The sequence below is a fragment of the Hypanus sabinus genome, chromosome 14, assembly GCF_030144855.1.
Source record: "Hypanus sabinus isolate sHypSab1 chromosome 14, sHypSab1.hap1, whole genome shotgun sequence".
NCBI lineage: Eukaryota > Metazoa > Chordata > Chondrichthyes > Myliobatiformes > Dasyatidae > Hypanus > Hypanus sabinus.
The window spans coordinates 68,559,603-68,578,132 of record NC_082719.1 but is presented as its reverse complement, the minus strand read 5'-3'; the positions used below and the strand labels follow the sequence as shown (position 1 = coordinate 68,578,132).

At 40.8% G+C, this 18,530-nt stretch overlaps 1 protein-coding gene across 2 annotated transcripts in view; it reads right to left on the bottom strand.

The window, feature by feature from the left end:
- Positions 1-18,530, bottom strand: part of il6st (interleukin 6 cytokine family signal transduce) — a 94,310-nt gene that overhangs the window by 58,525 nt on the left and 17,255 nt on the right. For both annotated transcript variants that reach the window (XM_059989387.1, XM_059989388.1), the window contains exon 2: positions 12,402-12,488. In XM_059989387.1, the coding sequence (XP_059845370.1) occupies positions 12,402-12,474 (73 nt within the window). In that variant the 5' untranslated portion in view covers positions 12,475-12,488. The remainder of the gene's footprint in view (positions 1-12,401; positions 12,489-18,530) is intronic.

The window sequence follows — 18,530 nt, the reverse complement described above, 5'->3', positions numbered from 1 at the left end:
TTTAGCAAGTGTGGATTAGCTACTGTTTTCTGGCAAAGGTGTACTTGTAAAGTGGGAAACCTTTAAAAATGAAATTTTGAGAGTACAAAGCTTGTATGAAATGAATAAAATGAAAAGATAACAAGTGCAGGGAACCTTCGTTTCATGAGATATTGAGGCCCTGATTAACAGAGGAAAAAAAGGATGTGCATAGCAGGTATAGGCAAGTAGGAACAAATTAGGCGCTTATGAAAAACAAGGAATGTAGGAGATCATTTAAGAAACCAGGAAGACTAAAAGAAGGCATGAAGTTGCTCCAGCAGAGAAGTAGAAGGAGAATCCAGAGGGATTCTACAGATACGTTAACAGCAAAAGGATTGCAAGGGGCAAAAATTGGTCCTCTAGCAGACCAGAATGGCAATCCATGTGTGGACCCAAAAGAGATGAGGGAAGATCTTAAATGCAGTCTTTGCATTTGTATTTACTCGGAAGAAGGATACAGAGTCTATAGAAGTGAGGCAAAGCAGCATCACCTTAATGGATCCTGTGCAGATTACAGAGGAGGAGGTGTTTGCTACCCTGAGCCAAATCAGGGTGGATAAAACCCCAGGGCCTGACAAGATGTTCCCTATGCGAGACAAGTGCAGAAATTTTTGGGCCCCGAGCAGAGATATTTGAAACTTCCTTAGTGACCAGGAGAAGTACCAGAGGATTTGAAGATAGCCAGCATGGCTCTGCTGTTAAAAAAAGGCTCTAAACAGAAATCAAGAAGCCTGATATCAGTTGTGGGAAAGTTATTGGAAGGTATTCTAAGGGATCGAATACATAAGTATTTGGAGAGACACGACTAATTAAGGATAGCCAGCATGGCTTTATGTGTGGTAGGCAGTGTCTAACCAATGATAGTTTTTCGAAGAAGTTACCAGGGAAGTGGATAAAGGCAGGGCAGTGGGTGTTGTCTACATGGACTTTAGTAAGGCATCTAACAAGGTCGCACATGGGAGGCTGCTTAAGAAGGTTCAGTGGCTCAGCATCAGGACGAGATAGTAAATTGGATTGGACATTGGCTTTGTGTGAGAAGCCAGAGTGGTAGTAGAGGGCTGCCTCTCTGACTGGAGGCCTGTGACTAGTAGTGGGCCGGAGGGGCCAGTGTCGAGTCCTTTAGGTTTATCATCTATGTCGATGATTGGATGATAATGTGATCAACTGGATCAGCAAATTTACAGATGACACCAAGACTGGGAATGTAGTGAACAGTGAGAGGGTATCTTGGATTGTAGGGGGATTTGCATGAAAAATGGCAGATAGAATTTGATGCAGGCAAGTTGCAAGGTTTTGCACTTTGGTAGGACCAACCAGGTAACATTCTAGTAAATCTCCCCTGTACTCTTTATATTTTGTTGACATCATTCCTATAATTCGCTGACCAGAACTGTACACAATACAAATTTGGCCTCACCAATGCCTTGTACAACTTTAACATCACATCCCAACTCCTATACTCAATGTTCTGATTTATAAAGGCCAGCATACCAAAAGCTTTCTTTAACACCCTATTCACTTGAGATTCCACCTTCAGGGAACTATGCACCATTATTCCTAGATCACTCTGTTCTACTGCATTCTTCAATGCCCTACCATTTACCATGTATGTCCTATTTTGATTAGTCCTACCAAAATGTAGCACCTCACACTTATCAGCATTAAACTCCATCTGCCATCTTTCAGTCCACTCCTCTAACTGGCCTAAATCTCTGTGTAAGCTTTGAAAACCCACTTCATTATCCACAACACCATCTATCTTAGTATCATCTGCATACTTATTAATCCAATTTACCACCCCAACATCCAGGTCATTAATGTATATGACAAACAACAGTGGACCCAGTACAGAATCCCTGAGACACACCATTAGTCACCGGCTTCCAACCTGACAGTTACCCACCACTACTCTCTGGCATCTCCCATCCAGCCACTCTTGAATCCATTTTACTACTTCAATATTAATACCTAATGATTGAACCTTCCTAACTAACCTTCCGTGTGGAACCTTGTCAAAGGCCTTACTGAAGTCCATATAGACAACAACCACTGCTTTACCCTCGTCAACTTTCCAAGTAACCTCTTCAAAAAATTCAATAAGATTTGTCAAACATGACCTTCCACACACAAATCCATGTTGACTGTCCCTAATCAGACCCTGTCTATCCAGAGAATTATATATACTATCTCTAAGAATACTTTCCATTAATTTACCCACCACTGACATTAAACTTACAGGCCGATAATTGCTAGGTTTACCCTCAGAACCCTTTTTAAACAACGGAACCACATGAGCAATACGCCAATCCTCCAGCACCATCCCCGTTTCTAATGACATTTGAAATATTTCTGTCAGAGCCCCTGCTATTTCTACACTAACTTCCCTCAAGGTCATGTCAGGACCCAGAGACTTATCTTATTTTATATTCTTTAAAGGCGCCAGTACTTCCTCTTCTTTAATCATCATAGATTCCATAACTACCCAATTGTTTCCCTTACCTTACACAATTCAATATCCTTCTCCTTAGTGAATACCGAAGAAAAGAAATTGTTCAAAATCTCCCCCATCTCTTTTGGCTCCACACATAGCTGTCCACTCTGATTCTCTAAGGGACCAATTTTATCCCTCACTATCCTTTTGCTATTAATATAACTGTAGAAACCCTTTGGATTTACTTTCACCATACTTGCCAAAGCAACCTCATATCTCCTTTTAGCTTTTCTAATTTCTTTCTTAAGATTCTTTTACATTCTTTGTATTTCTCGAGCACCTCATTTACTCCATGCTGTCTATATTTATTGTAGATTTCTCTCCTTTTCCGAACCAAGTTTCCAATATCCCTTGAAAACCATGGCTCTCTCAAACTTTTAACCTTTCCTTTCAACCTAACAGGAACATAAAGATTCCGTACCCTCAAAATTTTACCTTTAAATGACCGCCATTTCTCCATTACATCCTTTCCATAAAACAAATTGTCCCAATCCATTCCTTCTAAATCATTTCGCATTGCCTCAAAGTTAGCCTTTCTCCAATCAAAAATCTCAACCCTGGGTCCAGAGCTATCCTTCTCCATAATTATATTGAAACTAATGGCACTGTGATCACTGGACCTGAAGTGCTCCCCAATACATACCTCTGTCACCTGACCTATCTCATTCCCTAACAGGAGATCCAATACTGCCCCTTCTCTGGTTGGTACCTCTATGAATTGCTGCAAAAAAAAAACTATCCTGCACACATTTTACAAACCATCCAGCCATTTTACAGAATGGGCTTCCCAGTGTATGTGTGGAAAATTAAAATCTCCCACCATGACAACCTTGTGCTTACTACAAATATCTGCTATCTCCTTACAAATCTGCTCCTCCAATTCTCGCTCCCCATTAGGTGGTCTATAATACACCCCTATAAGTTTTACTACACCTTTCCCACTGCTCAATTCCACCCAAATAGTCTCCCTAGACGAGCCCTCTAATCTATCCCGCTAAAGCCCCGCTGTAATATTTTCTCTGACAAGCAATGCAACATCTCCCCCTCTTGCCCCTCCGATTCTATTACACCTGAAACAACGAAATCCAGAAATATTTAGGAAAACCTCTTCAATCAGAGGGTCATCAGTGTGCGGAATGTGCTACCAACACAACTGGTGCATGCGAGCTTGATTTCAACATTTAAGAGAAGTTTGGACTGGTAGATGGATGTTAGGGATATGGAGGGCTCTGGTCCTGATGCAGGATGATGGCAGTAGACAGTTTAAACAGTTTCAGCATAGACTAGATGGGTTGAAAGGCCTGCTTCTTTGCTGTACTTCTCTATGACTATGCATAGAGAAGTCTCCAGAATAAAGGAAATCATCTGAATGAAAAATTTCCATTTTGGTTTCAGTTCACTATCTTCCTTGACAACTTTATTCATTATGACTCATCTGTCATCACTGGAGTTTGTTGCATTCAGAAATTTCATCTTTTACTTCGTTACTGGGAAATTTTGGAAAAATTGTACAAGAAAAGCAATGCATCATTGTAAAAGTTAATGGAACTTGCTGAGATTTTGAAGGACAAGATCCTTACTTCAAAAGAAATATGAAAATATAAAATGCTGGAAATATTCAGTACTTTGGTACAAAGTAAATTTACAGAAAGAGTGCAAATGTTGAAGTAAAACTGTCAATACCCACTCAAAACATCAGTGGGGAAAATAAAAGTTTATCTTTCAGATCTGTAATCTTTCAGTGGGCATTTCTCCTCACACAAAGTACTTCTAGTAACCAATTGGGACTACAAGATCTATAGTACATTCAGACACAGGTTGAAAATTGGTAGCAAGTAACATTTACACCACAGAGTGACAGGTAATCACAAGCTCTAACTAAAGAATTTCATCATCACTATGTGTACAGCAGAAGTTTCATCATCACATTTTCTGGCGCAATAGGGGTGGACAAATACTTGTCTTACCAGCAATGTCTGGATCCCAAAGAGGAATAAAATAATGTCTTAGTATTTTACATTAATCCTCAATGTCAAATGGCACCAACAAACTGTAGTACTGTCATGTCAGCTTGTTAACAATTTTCCACTCAGCAAAAATCTAATTTTAATTATTCTTTGTAAGCTGTTGCTAAGTGAAGGCCAAACAGTGTTAAAAGCTAGATGATAGCAGTGGTAATTCTGTATCTGCTTCCATGAAAATAGAAGCTCTGTATTTAATGAACAGCAGATTCCTTTAGGAGAGCAAGGAGAAAATGCAGAAAAGATATGAATGAAGTATGTTAAAGCTTATCCCAGCTATCTCATGAAATCTTATATCCCAAATAAGCTATAGAAAAACTAATGGGGCAGTTGCAGATTACTAGTCACTGGCAGTCAACCTAAGGCCTCCTTTATTCCCATTCTTTGCCTCCTGCCAATCTTCAATCCATACTAGTTGTTAAGTGCCATTGAGTTGTTGTTGACTCATGGTGACCCTATGGATCATTGCCCTAAGTGAGTATTGATCCTCACAAAGGCCGCTCATTATCGATAACATTGCGTTTAAAGCTGTCCTTATTGTGTCCATCCACTTGATTGGTGGCTGTGCTAGTATTTTTCCTGAAATACCATGGGCTCATGCATTGTTAACAGCCTCATGTGTGGCACCTTGTCAAATTCCAAATTAATACCCACTGACACTCCTTTGTCTATCCTGCCTGTTACTTCCTCAAAGAATTCTAACATATTTATTAGGCAAGATTTCTCCTTAAGGAAACCATGCTGACATTGGCCTACTTTATCAAGTGATTCCAGGTACCTCAAAACCCCATCCTTAAATCAGACTCCAACATTTTCCAACTACTGAAGTCTAACCGGCCTATAATTTACTTTCTTCTGCCTCTCTTCCTTCTTAAAGAGTGGAGTAACATTTGCAATTTTCCAGTCCTCCAGAAGACTGGAAGATCATAATTAATGCTCCACAATCTCTTCAGCTACCGTATTCAGAACCCTAGCATACAGTCCATCTGCTCCATGCTTTTCAGCTTCCCAACCACTTTCTCCTAAGTAATAGCAGCAACATCCACTTCTGCACCTTGACAGTCAAATTTCTGGCATTCTGCTAGCATCTTCCACAGTGGAGACTGATGCAAGAACACTTAAGTTTCTCCACTGTTTCTTTGTATCCTACTACGACCTCTTCAGCTTAATTTTCCAGTGGTCTGACACTAGTCTCTCTTTTACTCTTTATATATCTGAAAACTTATTCAAGAAGGGGGGGGGGGTAGGGATACCCCAGGAAATTATAGGCCAGTGAGTCTTACTTCAGTGGTTGGTAAGTTGATGGAGAAGGTCTTGAAAGGCAGGATTTATCAGCATTTGGAGAGGCATAATATGAGGAGGAATAGTCAGCATGGCTTTGCCAAAGGCAGGTCGCACCTTACGAACTTGATTGAATTTTTTGAGGATGTGACTAAACACATTGATGAAGGTAGAACCGTAGATGTAGCATTTATGGATTTTAGCAAGGCATTTGATAAGTTACCCCATGCAAGGCTTATTGAGAAAGTAAAGAGTCATGGGATCCAAGGGGACATTGCTTTGTGGATCCAGAACTGGCTTGCCTACAGAAGGCAAAGAGTGGTTGTAGACGGGTCATATTCTGCATGGAGGCTGGTGACCAGTGGTATATCTGGTCTGGGACCCCTTCTCTGATTTTTATAAATGACCTGGATGAAGAAGTGGTTAATATATTTGCTGATGACACAAAGGGTGGGGGTGTTGTGTGAGGGCTGTCAGAGGTTACAACTGGGCTGAGAAGTAGCAGATGGAGTTCAACGCAGATAAGTGTGAAGTGGTTCATTTTGGTAGGTCAAATATGATGGTAGAATATTGCATTAATGCTAAGACTCTTGGAAGTATGGAGGATCAGAGGGACCTTGGGGTCTGAGTCCAAAGGACACTCAAAGCCGCTATGCAGGTTTTTCTCTGTGGTTAAGAAGGCATACAGTGCATTGGCCTTCATCAATCATGGGATTGAGTCTAAGAACCGAGAGGTAATGTTGCAGCTATATAGGACCCTGGTCAGACCCCACTTGGAGTACTGTACTCAATTCTGGTCCCCTCACTACAGGAAGGACGTGGAAACCATAGAAAGGGTACAGAGGAGATTTACAAGGACGTTGAGTGAACTCGGCCTTTTCTCATTGGAGCGATGGAGGATGAGAGGTGACCTGATTGAGTTGTACAATATAATGAGAGGCATTGATCATGTGGCTAGTCAGAGGCTTCCCCCCAGGGCTGAAATGGCTAGTATGAGAGGGCAAAGTATTAAGGTGCTTGGAAGTAGGTACAGAGGAGATGTCAGGTGTAAGTTGTTTGCTTACGCAGAGAGTGGTGAGTGCGTGGAATGGGCTGCCAGCAGCGGTGGTGGAGGCCGAAACAATAGAGTCTTTTAAGAAACTCCTGGACGGCTAATGGCGCTTATAAAAATAGAGGGCTATGGGTAAAGCCTAGGCAGTTCTAAGGTAGAGTCATGTTCAGCACAGCTTTGTGGGCCGAAGGGCCTGTACTGTGCTGTAGGTTTTCTATGTTTCCACTGCACTTCTCAGTGCAAGACCTATCTTAGTTGGTCCTGCATTAAATTCCATCTACCATTTTTCAGCCCATTTTCCCAGCTGTTGGTTTTATTTTAAAAGCTTCCTAGTCCTCTAACTTCCCACTATTTCTTTGCTACATTATAAGCTAACTTTCCTTTGCTTTTATCTGTCTTTGACTTTTCTCGTCAACCACAGTTGCTTCATCATCCCTTTGGAATACTATTTCAACTTTGGGAATAGTTGCAGAACCTGGGCCTCTATACCCCCCTCTGTAATTGGATCCTCATCTTCCTAACTAGAAGACAACAGTCTTTGCGGATTGGTGATCACATATCCCCTTTGCTGATGATCAACACTGGCGCACCTCAAGGGTGTGTGCTTAGCCCACTGCTCTATTCTCTGTATACACATGACTGTGTGGCTAGGCATAGCTCAAAAACCATCTACAAATTTGCTGACGATACAACCACTGTTAGTAGAATCTCAGGTGGTGATGAGAGGGCATACAGGAGTGAGATCCGCCAACTAGTGGAATGGTGCCGCAACAACAACCTGACACTCAACGCCAGTAAGACGACAGAGCTGATTGTGGACTTCAGGAAGGGTAAGACGAAGGAACACACACCAATCCTCAGAGGGATAAGAAGTGGAGAGAGTGAGCAGCTTCAAGTTCCAGGGTGTCAAGATCTGAGGATCTAACCTGGTCTTAACATATCGATGCAACTACAAAGCACCAAGTCAGAGGCAATAGTTGATTAGGACTTTGAAGAGATTTGGCATGTCAACAAATACACTCAAAAACTTCTATCGTTGTACTGAGGAGAACATTCTGACAGGCTGCATCACTGTCTAGTATGGAGGGGCTACTGCACAGGACCGAAAGAAGATGCAGAACACTAGGTCTAGTCAGCTCCATCTTGGGCACTAGCCTACAAAGTACTCAGGACATCTTTAGAAAGCGGTGTCTCAGAAAGGTAGCGTCCATTATTAAGGACCTCCAGCACCCAGGGCATGCCCTTTTCTCACTGTTACCATCAGGTAGGAGATAGAGAAGCCTGAAGGCACACACTCAGTGATTCAGGAACAGCTTCTTCTGCCATCTGATTCCTAAATGGACTTTGAAGCTTTGGACATTACCTCACTTTTAAAAAAATATACAGTATTTCTTTTTTGCACTTTTTAATAATCTATTCACTATACATACTTGATTTACTTGTTTATTATTATTTTTTTCTCTCTCTCTGCTAGATTATGTATTGCATTGAACTACTGCTGCAAAGTTAACACATTTTGTGTCACACGCTGGTGATAATAAACCTGATTCTGATCTTTCCTGCACTTTCCAAATTTGCCTCAAAAATACCAACCATGGTTGTTCTGCCGTCGTCACTGCTGGTGTACCCTTTCAATCAACCTTGGCCAACTCCACTCTTGTACCTCTGTAGATTCCTTTACTCCTCTACTCCTCCACCGTAATACTATTTATTGTTTAGCTTCTTCTCAAACTGCAGGGTGAGTTCTATCATATTATGGTCACTGCTTCCTGATGTTTTCTTTACCTTGAGCTTCCTAATCAAATCTGGGTCATTACCTAACACCCAATCCTGAATTGCCATTCCCCCGGGGGGGGGGGGGGGGGGGGGCTGCTCAACCACAGGCTGCTATAAAAATCAGTCCTGTGGGCACTGTACAAATTCCGTCTTGATATCCAGTACCAACCAGATTTTACCCAATCTACCTGCATACTGAAATCCCCCATGATTATTGTAGCAATGCCCCTTTCACGTACCTTTTCTATCTCCCGTTGTAATTTGTAGCCCATATCCAGGCTACAGTTTGCAGGCATGCATGTAACTCGCGTCAGGGACGTTTTACCCTTGCAGGTTCTTAACTCTACAGTCAAGGAGTTTACATCCTCAGATCCGATGTCACCTCATTCCAAGGAATTGCTTTCATATCTTTTTATATACAGATAGAACCACCCCACCCCCTCTACCTCTTTGCCTGTCCTTTCAATACAATGTGTATCCTTGGATGATAAGCTCTCAACTATGATATTCTTTCAGCCATGACTTGGAGATGCCAATAACATCATACCTGCAAATCTCTACCTGCATCACAAGATCATCTACCTTATTCTGTATACTGTCTGAATTTAAATAAACCCTTTTCAATTTTGCCCCCATGTTACACTTTAACTCATCCCAGTGACTGCAATTTTGCCCTATCATCTGCTTGTTCTTCCTCAGAGCCTCACTATACACTGTCTTTGCTTTATACTACCTGCCCAATTCCCATCACCATCATCCCAGATCCTTCCCCCCCCACCCCCCCACCACCAACCGCAAAATTAGTTCAAACCTTCCCCAACAGCTCTAGCAAATCTGGCCTGAAGGATATTGGACCCCTCAGGTTCAGGTATAACCTGAACCTTTTGTACATGTCATATCTTCCCCAGAAGAGATCCCAATGTTCCAGAAATATAATACCTTTTCACCTGCACTAATTCTTCAGCCACACATTCATCTGCCAAATCATTACCCTCAGCGGCAGAGAACACAGGCAGAAATACAAAGATTACTACCATGGAAGTCCTGCCTTTCAGCCTACTGCCTTATTCCCTATATTTCCTTCTTCAGGACCTCCTGGTTTTCCTACCCATGTTGATGGTACCAATATGCACCATGACTTGTAGCTGTTCCTTCTCTCCCTTTAGAATGCCGTGGACCCTATCTGAGACATTCTGAGCTTGGCACCTGGGAGGCAACATACCACCTGGGTGTCTCATGTCCACAGAATCTGCTTTCTGGTCCTCTAATTGAGAAATACCCTATCACTACTGCACTCCTTTTCCCTTTTCCTTTCTGAGACACACAGCCAGACTCAGAGTCAGAGACCTGGTCGCCATGGCTTCCCTGATAGGTTGTTCCCACACCACCCCCAACTGTATCCAAAGTGGTATATTTATTATTGAGGGGAACCGCCACAGGGGTACTCTGCGCTAGCTACCTATTCCCTGTTCTTCTTCTAAGAGCAACCTAGGTACCCGCCTCCCTTGTAGCTCCTACCCATCACCTCATTTTCCTGTGTGAGCCCAAGGTCATCCAGCTGCAGCTCCAGTTCCTTAACAGTCTCTAAGTAGGTACACCTTGATGTACTTTGTACCAAATATTTATTATTTGACAAGGTCCCACACAGGAGATTAGTGTGCAAACTTAAAGCACACGGTATTGGGGGTATGGTATTGATGTGGATAGTGAATTGGTTGGCAGACAGGAAGCAAAGAATGGGAGTAAACGGGACCTTTTCAGAATGGCAGGCAGTGACTAGTGGGGTACTGCAAGTCTCAGTGCTGGGACCCCAGTTGTTTACAATATATATCAATGATTTAGACGAGGGAATTAAATGCAGCATCTCCAAGTTTGCGGATGACACGAAGCTGGGCGGTGATGTTAGCTGTGAGGAAGATGCTAAGAGGATGCAGGGTGACTTGGATAGGTTAGGTGAGTGGGCAAATTCATGGCAGATGCAATTTAATGTGGATAAATATGAGGTTATCCACTTTGGTTGCAAGAACAGGAAAACAGATTATTATCTGAACGGTGGCCGATTAGGAAAAGGGGAGATGCAACGGGACCTGGGTGTCATTGTACACCAGTCATTGAAGGTGGGCATGCAGGTACAGCAGGTGGTGAAAAAGGCAAATGGTATGTTGGCATTCATAGCAAAAGGATTTGAGTACAGGAGCAGGGAGGTTCTACTGCAGTTGTACAAGGCCTTGGTGAGACCGCACCTAGAATATTGTGTGCAGTTTTGGTCCCCTAATCTGAGGAAAGACATTCTTGCCATAGAGGGAGTACAGAGAAGGTTCACCAGATTGATTCCTGGGATGGCAGGACTTTCATATGAAGAAAGACTGGATCGACTAGGCTTTTACTCACTGGAATTTAGAAGATTGAGGGGGGATCTAATTGAAACGTATAAAATTCTAAAGGGATTGGACAGGCTAGATGCAGGAAGATTGTTTCCGATGTTGGGGAAGTCCAGAACGAGGGGTCACAGTTTAAGGATAAAGGGGAAACCTTTTAGGACTGAGATGAGGAAAATCTTGAATTCTCTGCCACAGGAAACAGTTGAGGCCAGTTCATTGGCTATATTTAAGAGGAAGTTAGATATGGCCCATGTGGCTAAAGGGATCAGGGGGTATGGAGAGAAAGCAGGTACAGGGTTCTGAGTTGGGTGATCAGCCATGATCATACTGAATGGCAGTGCAGGCTCGAAGGGCCGAATGGCCTACTCCTGCACCTATTTTCTATGTTTCTATGATACTGGAGGTCTCCCAAATTTCCCACATCTCACACAAGGAACATACCATTAACCCCAAATCCATTCTCAGTGTACTAGCTATGTCCCTCAAGAAAAAAATATACTAGGATTTTTTTCTGACTTAGAAACACCACCTGTGCTTGCTCACGCTTGTCCTTGTGCTAGTCTGTTAAGCCAAAGCAAGCCCACTCCAATAGTAGCTGCTCCACTTACATCTCCTTTCTTTTTATTGGCCTTGCACTGATTTCAGCCTAAAAGAAAGCTGAAAGCTCAAGCCCTTTTTAATCTTCATGCTGCATTGCCAATGAACGATCTATCGTGCTGAATTCAGCCTGCCAAAATTAGTCATTCAGCAACCATGGTAAAATAGTCATTGGTCTGAACACACTGGCACAGTACAATATGAATAAAATGTGGGCAAAGAACATTTGGTTGACTGGCTCAAAGTTTTAACAATTACTTGCATCTTCCAACTACAGTTGACTATGTGGTGATGATAATAAATTAACAATAGAATGGACAGATTAGCTGTAGCAGTCTTTTTCTAAAGAGTGCTCCAATAGACTTGCATTTTATATAGACACTACCATGGTCAACCAACATTGTTGAAACCTATTGAATTGATGTTAGTCAAAGGTCCTATGTGAGACTAAAATTCATGGTTCCTTAAGCAAGTTTATAACAATAATGTTAATCATAGCTCAACTGGCTCACTTCTGACATATGTGGATGCACTTTACTTCGCTAAAGTATGCTTCTGATGAGAGGGGAAACATTAATTATTAATCAAAATTTGCCAATACACATCGTCTATTACTTCAATGTTAAAAACAAAAAGCAATGGAATCTAGATTTCCAACACAATTCAGTATCAGAAATTCTGCAACTCACTATTTTTAAACTGCCCACAACTTGGTGCTTGATAATCATTAAAGATAAGACAACTATTTACATGACAATAGTAGATGTTTCTCTTACACTTACCAAGTTTTAAACATTCACTGATTTGTTCGGAGAGACATGTTACCACAAGCCACCAAATGCTCTGGAGAAACATGATTCAGGTCGTCACTAAAAATTAAAAGAAAATTGAAGCATTAGCAAAGATTTAGAACTTCAGTCCTCTTAGTCAATTCTGAATCTAATCAGTACTGCTGACGACCACGTCTTCAGCTTCCAAAGCCGCTTGCTGCTCAATTCTTTCCCTAGATTTTTTTTTCCTGCCTCTATCATTCCACAACATTTAGTTTTATTGAAAACAGAATACTGAATAACGTGGGAACAGAGCCTTCAATCGACATCTGTGCCAACAATAATGCCATCTGCTAACTCTAATGCCATTCAAAACTAACCCAATCTGCCTGCATATGGTCTATATTCTCACCCCACATTCTAAGCATAGAGGCATAGATAAACAGCCAGCATCTTTTCCCTTTGGGTCAAAATGTCCAATATTAGGACATTAAAGGCGGGGGGGGGGGGGGGTGGGAAGAGGGGAGATCAAAGGAGATGCTGAAGGACTAATTTGTTTTAAAGAGCACTGGGTGCACTGCCAGGGGCTGGTAGTGAAGGAAAATATAATACAGGCTTTTTTCAAAGCTCTTAAGGAATTTCTCTTCTAGTGTGCCTGAAGAGAAGCACATTCAAGCACGTTTTAGGAGAATGCAGAGTGAACTCTAGGTGGCATATTCAAATGTCCTGTAATCTCATATCTAAATTATCTAGGATTATATATGGGGTTACTTCCATCAATAATACAAATTTAGAGCTGATGGCAAAGCATAATGGGAATTAAATGTGCAAGCAGTACCAGGGTGACAGATCACGATTATCCACTTCCCAACGGTCAAGGCTTTTGTCACTATCAAAAGACCCTTTAATGATCAGACACTTTGAAACAGTTGAAGAATAAATAATTAGCAAGTTTAAATACATTAAAAACATGAAACAAATCTCAATAAAGGAACAGAAATAAAGTGACTTTTCCCTCGAAGGTCAGCAATCCTACTCAAATCAACACCGGCCATGGGTGACACAAATAGAAGGGCCAGGTATAAAATGCATCACACTTCTCAGATTAAGATCATTTACAACTATCAGTGGACTCGATTGCACTTTCAGGATTGACCTCAGTGTCCAATAATTCAGACCTACAATGTGCAAGCATGGAAGCTGCAGGAAAAATATACCTGTTGATTCTTTTGTAATCTATTGGGTAATGTAACTACTATTTCTTTCTTCACATCTGCTTGTATGACCCTGATTAACTTTTATTTATATTTTAGATATCCTGAGCACATTGCTTTCAGTTCCCTAAACAACGAAACACTCAATGTTTCAGGCAGAGACCCTTCATCAGAACTGCAAAGGAAAGTGGGAAGAAGCCAGAATAAGGTGGGAAGTGGTTGACAGGCAATAGGTGAAGCCAGGTGAGGAGGAAGGTAGAGGGCGTGGGGGTGGGGGGGTGGGTGGGAGAGGAGTGAAATCAGTTTCCTAAACTGCCTTTAGTATTTCAGAGAGGCTCTGCGTGCAGCATTTTACAACTAAACGGCTTGTTTAAAAATCAACATTCATTGCTTTTGTACTTGTACTATGAATGAGTCAATTGTGTAAATACACACAATGTCTAGAGTTCACCCATTAAATATCCTGCTTCAACTTTTTCCAATACCAAAGGCACAGATTTTCACTATTAAGTGCTGGCAAGTTTAGCAATCCTACAAGAAAGAACTAATCTTATTCAAACTTTGCCTGATAGTACCATGCTGCAGCACATTACATGGAGTCCAACAACTGAATAGGTTTGAAACACACAGAGGAAAACTCAACTGATGACGACCATACTTTCTAGATTAAATACTATGTCACAATTTTGCTGATCCAATCTATGTTTGTGATTTCCCTTCCCATCCAAATAAATTAGACAACCTGTAAATTTTGAGGTGTCATGGCAGAGTAGTAATTAGCATGATGTCATCTGGAGTTTGGAGTTCAATTTCAGTACTGTTCTGGAAGGAATCTGTATGTCCTCGCTATGGAATGCATGGGTTCCCCTTGACTACTCAAGTTTCCTCCCATAGTCCAAAGACACACCAGGTGAGTTCACTGTAAATTGTCCTGTGATTAGATTAGAGCTCAGTTGGGAGTTTGGTGGGGATTGCTAGGGCAGCATGATTCAAAGGCCTGGGAGGGACTACTCTGCACTACTGCTAATAAAACAAATTTTAATTCAATACAAATTTGGATATAAAACTCCCTACTTTATTCTGGTCTTTAATGTACGTTATAACGGTTGAATTCTGATTCATGAGGAAAACACAAATTGCATCTCACTTGTGGATAACCTCCGCAACCTATTCACTAATCTCCTTATTAAGAACAAGTTCATATCAACCACACACTGTCATGATAGAAACCCTCAAAAACTAATTTCAGAAAAGCTTGCAGATACTCAGTTGTCAGTTAATGCTTACCCAAGTTCCCAGTTCAGTTATATCTGATACATAAAACAGAAAAGTACAGTACAAGAGCAGGTCAGACAACGTCAGTACTGATATAATGCCAACCTTGAAGACCTGCTGCTCAATTTAAGCTAATTATGGGCTTGCATTATCCCATCTGATCTTTTAAAATTGTAGACTTACATGTACTGTACAGTTTTCACAAATTATCAAACTACTAAATTTAGGCAAAAACTAAGTACTCTATCAAAAATGGAATCAATACAGACTGTTAAGAATGGCATCTGAATCATTTGGGTATATATAGCTTTTGGGGTAATTAAATTCAGCATAAAATAGTTTAGACAATTGTAATTTACTTAGTCGATTGATCATTGTGCCAAATAAAAAGTTTTGAAACTTATTACTGAAACACTATTAAAAAAATCCACAGCATAATTGGTATGTTTCAGCTAACCTTTATCTGTATTCTAGCCAACATCTTCCTTCAACTACACAGCAACCACTTAGTCATTCACTTGCATTTGTTACTGAGTATTCTTAACCAAAATGCCCAGATACATACACCAGTCAGCATACTTCCTGTTATTATAAGGATTATGCAAAACCTTACAGTTGAATTTATAAGCTCCTGAATGCAAAAAGTTTTTCAAGATAATCAATCCTTAAGTATACATTGCATGGTTACTTATTTGAATTCATATTTCACATGAGTTGAGCTGGTGCAACTAATCTTAAGTGTCTTAGTTGAATGTTTCTGTTGTCTGGTTGGTAGATTTTAGTCTGGACTGTTTTTGAAAGTAATTATTTAACTTGTATAACTTAGTTTAATTTCATGTTACCTTCATATTATACTAGATGACTGGGTATGGCCTACAGAGGGATTCAAATCAAGATTAGAGGTGGAATCAGACATATTATCAACTCTGGCAGGGTTTGCAAGCTAAAAAGCAAAAGGCAACATCGTGAATGGCTGTGGTGCTTCACTTCCAGATCTTTCAAGAGGGTGAACCCTCACAAGACAGCAGACCCTGATATTGTACCTGGAAAGCTGCAGAAAACCTGTGCCAACTAATTGGCTGGTGTGTTCAAAGACATTTTCAATCTCTCATTGCAAAAGAAGTTCCTACCTGCTATAAAGAGCAACAATTATACCAGTGTCCAAGAAGAGTAGGGTGAGCTGCCTTAATGACCATCATCCAGTAGCACTCACAACCACACTTATAAAATGCTCTGAGGTTGGTCATAGTTAGAATCAACTCTTGCATCGGCAAGGACCTGGACCCACAGCAATTTGCTTATTGCCATAATAGGTCTACAATAGAGGCGATCTCAAAGGCTCTTCACATGGCCTTTATTCACCTGGATGATACTAATTCCTCTACTTCCTGAGGTCCTTTTGAGTATGCAGGCCTCTCTTTCACGTGTCACCAGTCCATTGTCGCCAGCACAATCTTCTAAGCAGTGCTGTGCAGGACAATGGCATCAGCACAGTGATGCCAACAGGCTCAATAAACTGATTAGAGGGGCTAGCTTTTTCATAGGAGTCAAACTAGACACACTGGAGGCTGTGGTAGAACAAAGGACCCTACGGAAAATTCTAGCAATTCTGGACATCGTCTTTCATCCTCTGCATGCCACATTGACTGAACAGAGGACCATTTATAGTAATAGATTAAGGCAACTACGCTGCTCCAAAGAGCTTTATACAAGGTCATTCTTACCCTCGGCCATTAGGCTCTACAATGATTCAACCTTTAGCCGAGCAAGAGAAGCCCCATTCTGTAAGAATGAGGTAACTTTAAAAAAAGTTCTTTCTTCTTTTATTATTTTATATATTATTTTTCCAAAATAAGTACATGTTCGGCACAGCATTGTGGGCCAAAAGGCCTGTATTGTGCTGCTGGTTTTCTATGTTTCTCTAATATTTGTATATCCGTACATGTATAATGTTACTGTGACACTGTAATTTCCTTTGAAATCAATAAAGTATCCATCACTTACGTCAGGCTGCTGTTTAATGACTACAGCTCAGCATTTAACACCATCATTCCCACAGGTCTGATCAAAAAGCTCCAAAACCTGGACTTTGTACCTCCATCTGCAACTGATTCTGTACATAGTTTGTACGGATCGGAAATAACATCTCCGCCTCGCTGATAATTAACACTGGCAAACCTCAAGGACGTGTGCTTATTCCCCTGCTCTACTCTCTCTACACCCAGTACTGTGTGCCTAGCCACAGCTAAAATGCCAACTATAAAACTGCTGCTGACACAACTTATTGTTGGCAGAATTTCAGATGGTTCCAAGGCAGTGCATAGGAGCAAGATGCATCTGCTAGTTGAGTGGTGTCACAGCAACAACCTTATACTCAACATCAGTAAGACCAAAGAATTAATTGCGGACTTCAGAAAGGACAAAACGAGGGAACACACATCATTTCCCCCAGAAGTGGAAAAAGTAAGCAATTTCAAGTTCCTGATGAGATTTGGTATGTCACCACAGGCACTTGTAAATATCGTGGAGAACATTCTAACATCACCGTCTGGCTTGCAGCTTCCTGAAGCTCTAATGTCCTGAAGGGCCTCATCCTGAAATGTCACCTGTTTATTCATTACCATAGACGTTGCCTAACTGCTGACTTCATCCAGCATTTCATGTTTGACTCTAAGCAACTTGTGTAAATGCACAACATCTTAGCGCCTGGAGCTCAGCCATTAAATATTCAGCTTTGTCTTTTTCAGGCCCAAAGAGTCCAGATTTTCACTCATAAGTGTTGACAAGTTTGGCAATCCAACAAGAAATTCCCAGTCTTACTGAAAGTTTGCCTGATTTTACTTTGTTGCTGTGCTTTATGTGGAGTCCAACAACTGAGCAGGATATTGCAGAGATTTCATAACATACAAGTTGGGAAATCTACTCTCAGATCTTGAGGGAATAACCATGTTGTCTGCCAATGGTTTCCAGAGTATTCTAGGCAACACTAATTCTGGATTGTTACTACTCATCTTTAATGCTTGGCTCCATTATCATCTCAGCATTTTGTGTGTTGTTCAGAAAATTAAAAACTTGTTTTGAAAATCTAGAGTAGGTTAGGTTTGGAACAAAACGATAAACAAGAGTTCCACAGGAGCAGAGCTAAAAACGACTATATATCTTGATACAAGATTGTAGGAATTGAACCAAATGCACATTTAGCATAGGGGATATGTTTGTTGATAAGACAAAACTATGAAATGCTAGACAAAAAAAAACCTATTTAACTGGTCAGAGTATTCATAACGACAAAAACAGAGCCAATGCAGTCAATCTAACAAAACCAGACTTGCACAGCTCTACAGAAGTCATCCACGTCACTGAGCACCCTACTCATTTCATATTTCTAACCACAACTGGAAAGGTCTAAAATAAGATTGGTTATCTGAAATTGTCAAACACAAAATTTAATTCAAATTTCAAATAACTATATTTTGAATACCCCTTTTGTTGCCTTAAATCAGAGGTCATCACTGCTAATTACTTAATAAAGCTTTTACAAACAATGTTTCTATTAAAGCAGATTCTATTTCTTTTAATCATTATTAATTTCTTGGTCATTTATTACAAAATTTTAAATATTTTCTGCTCATTTTAGCAACATTCTAATCCT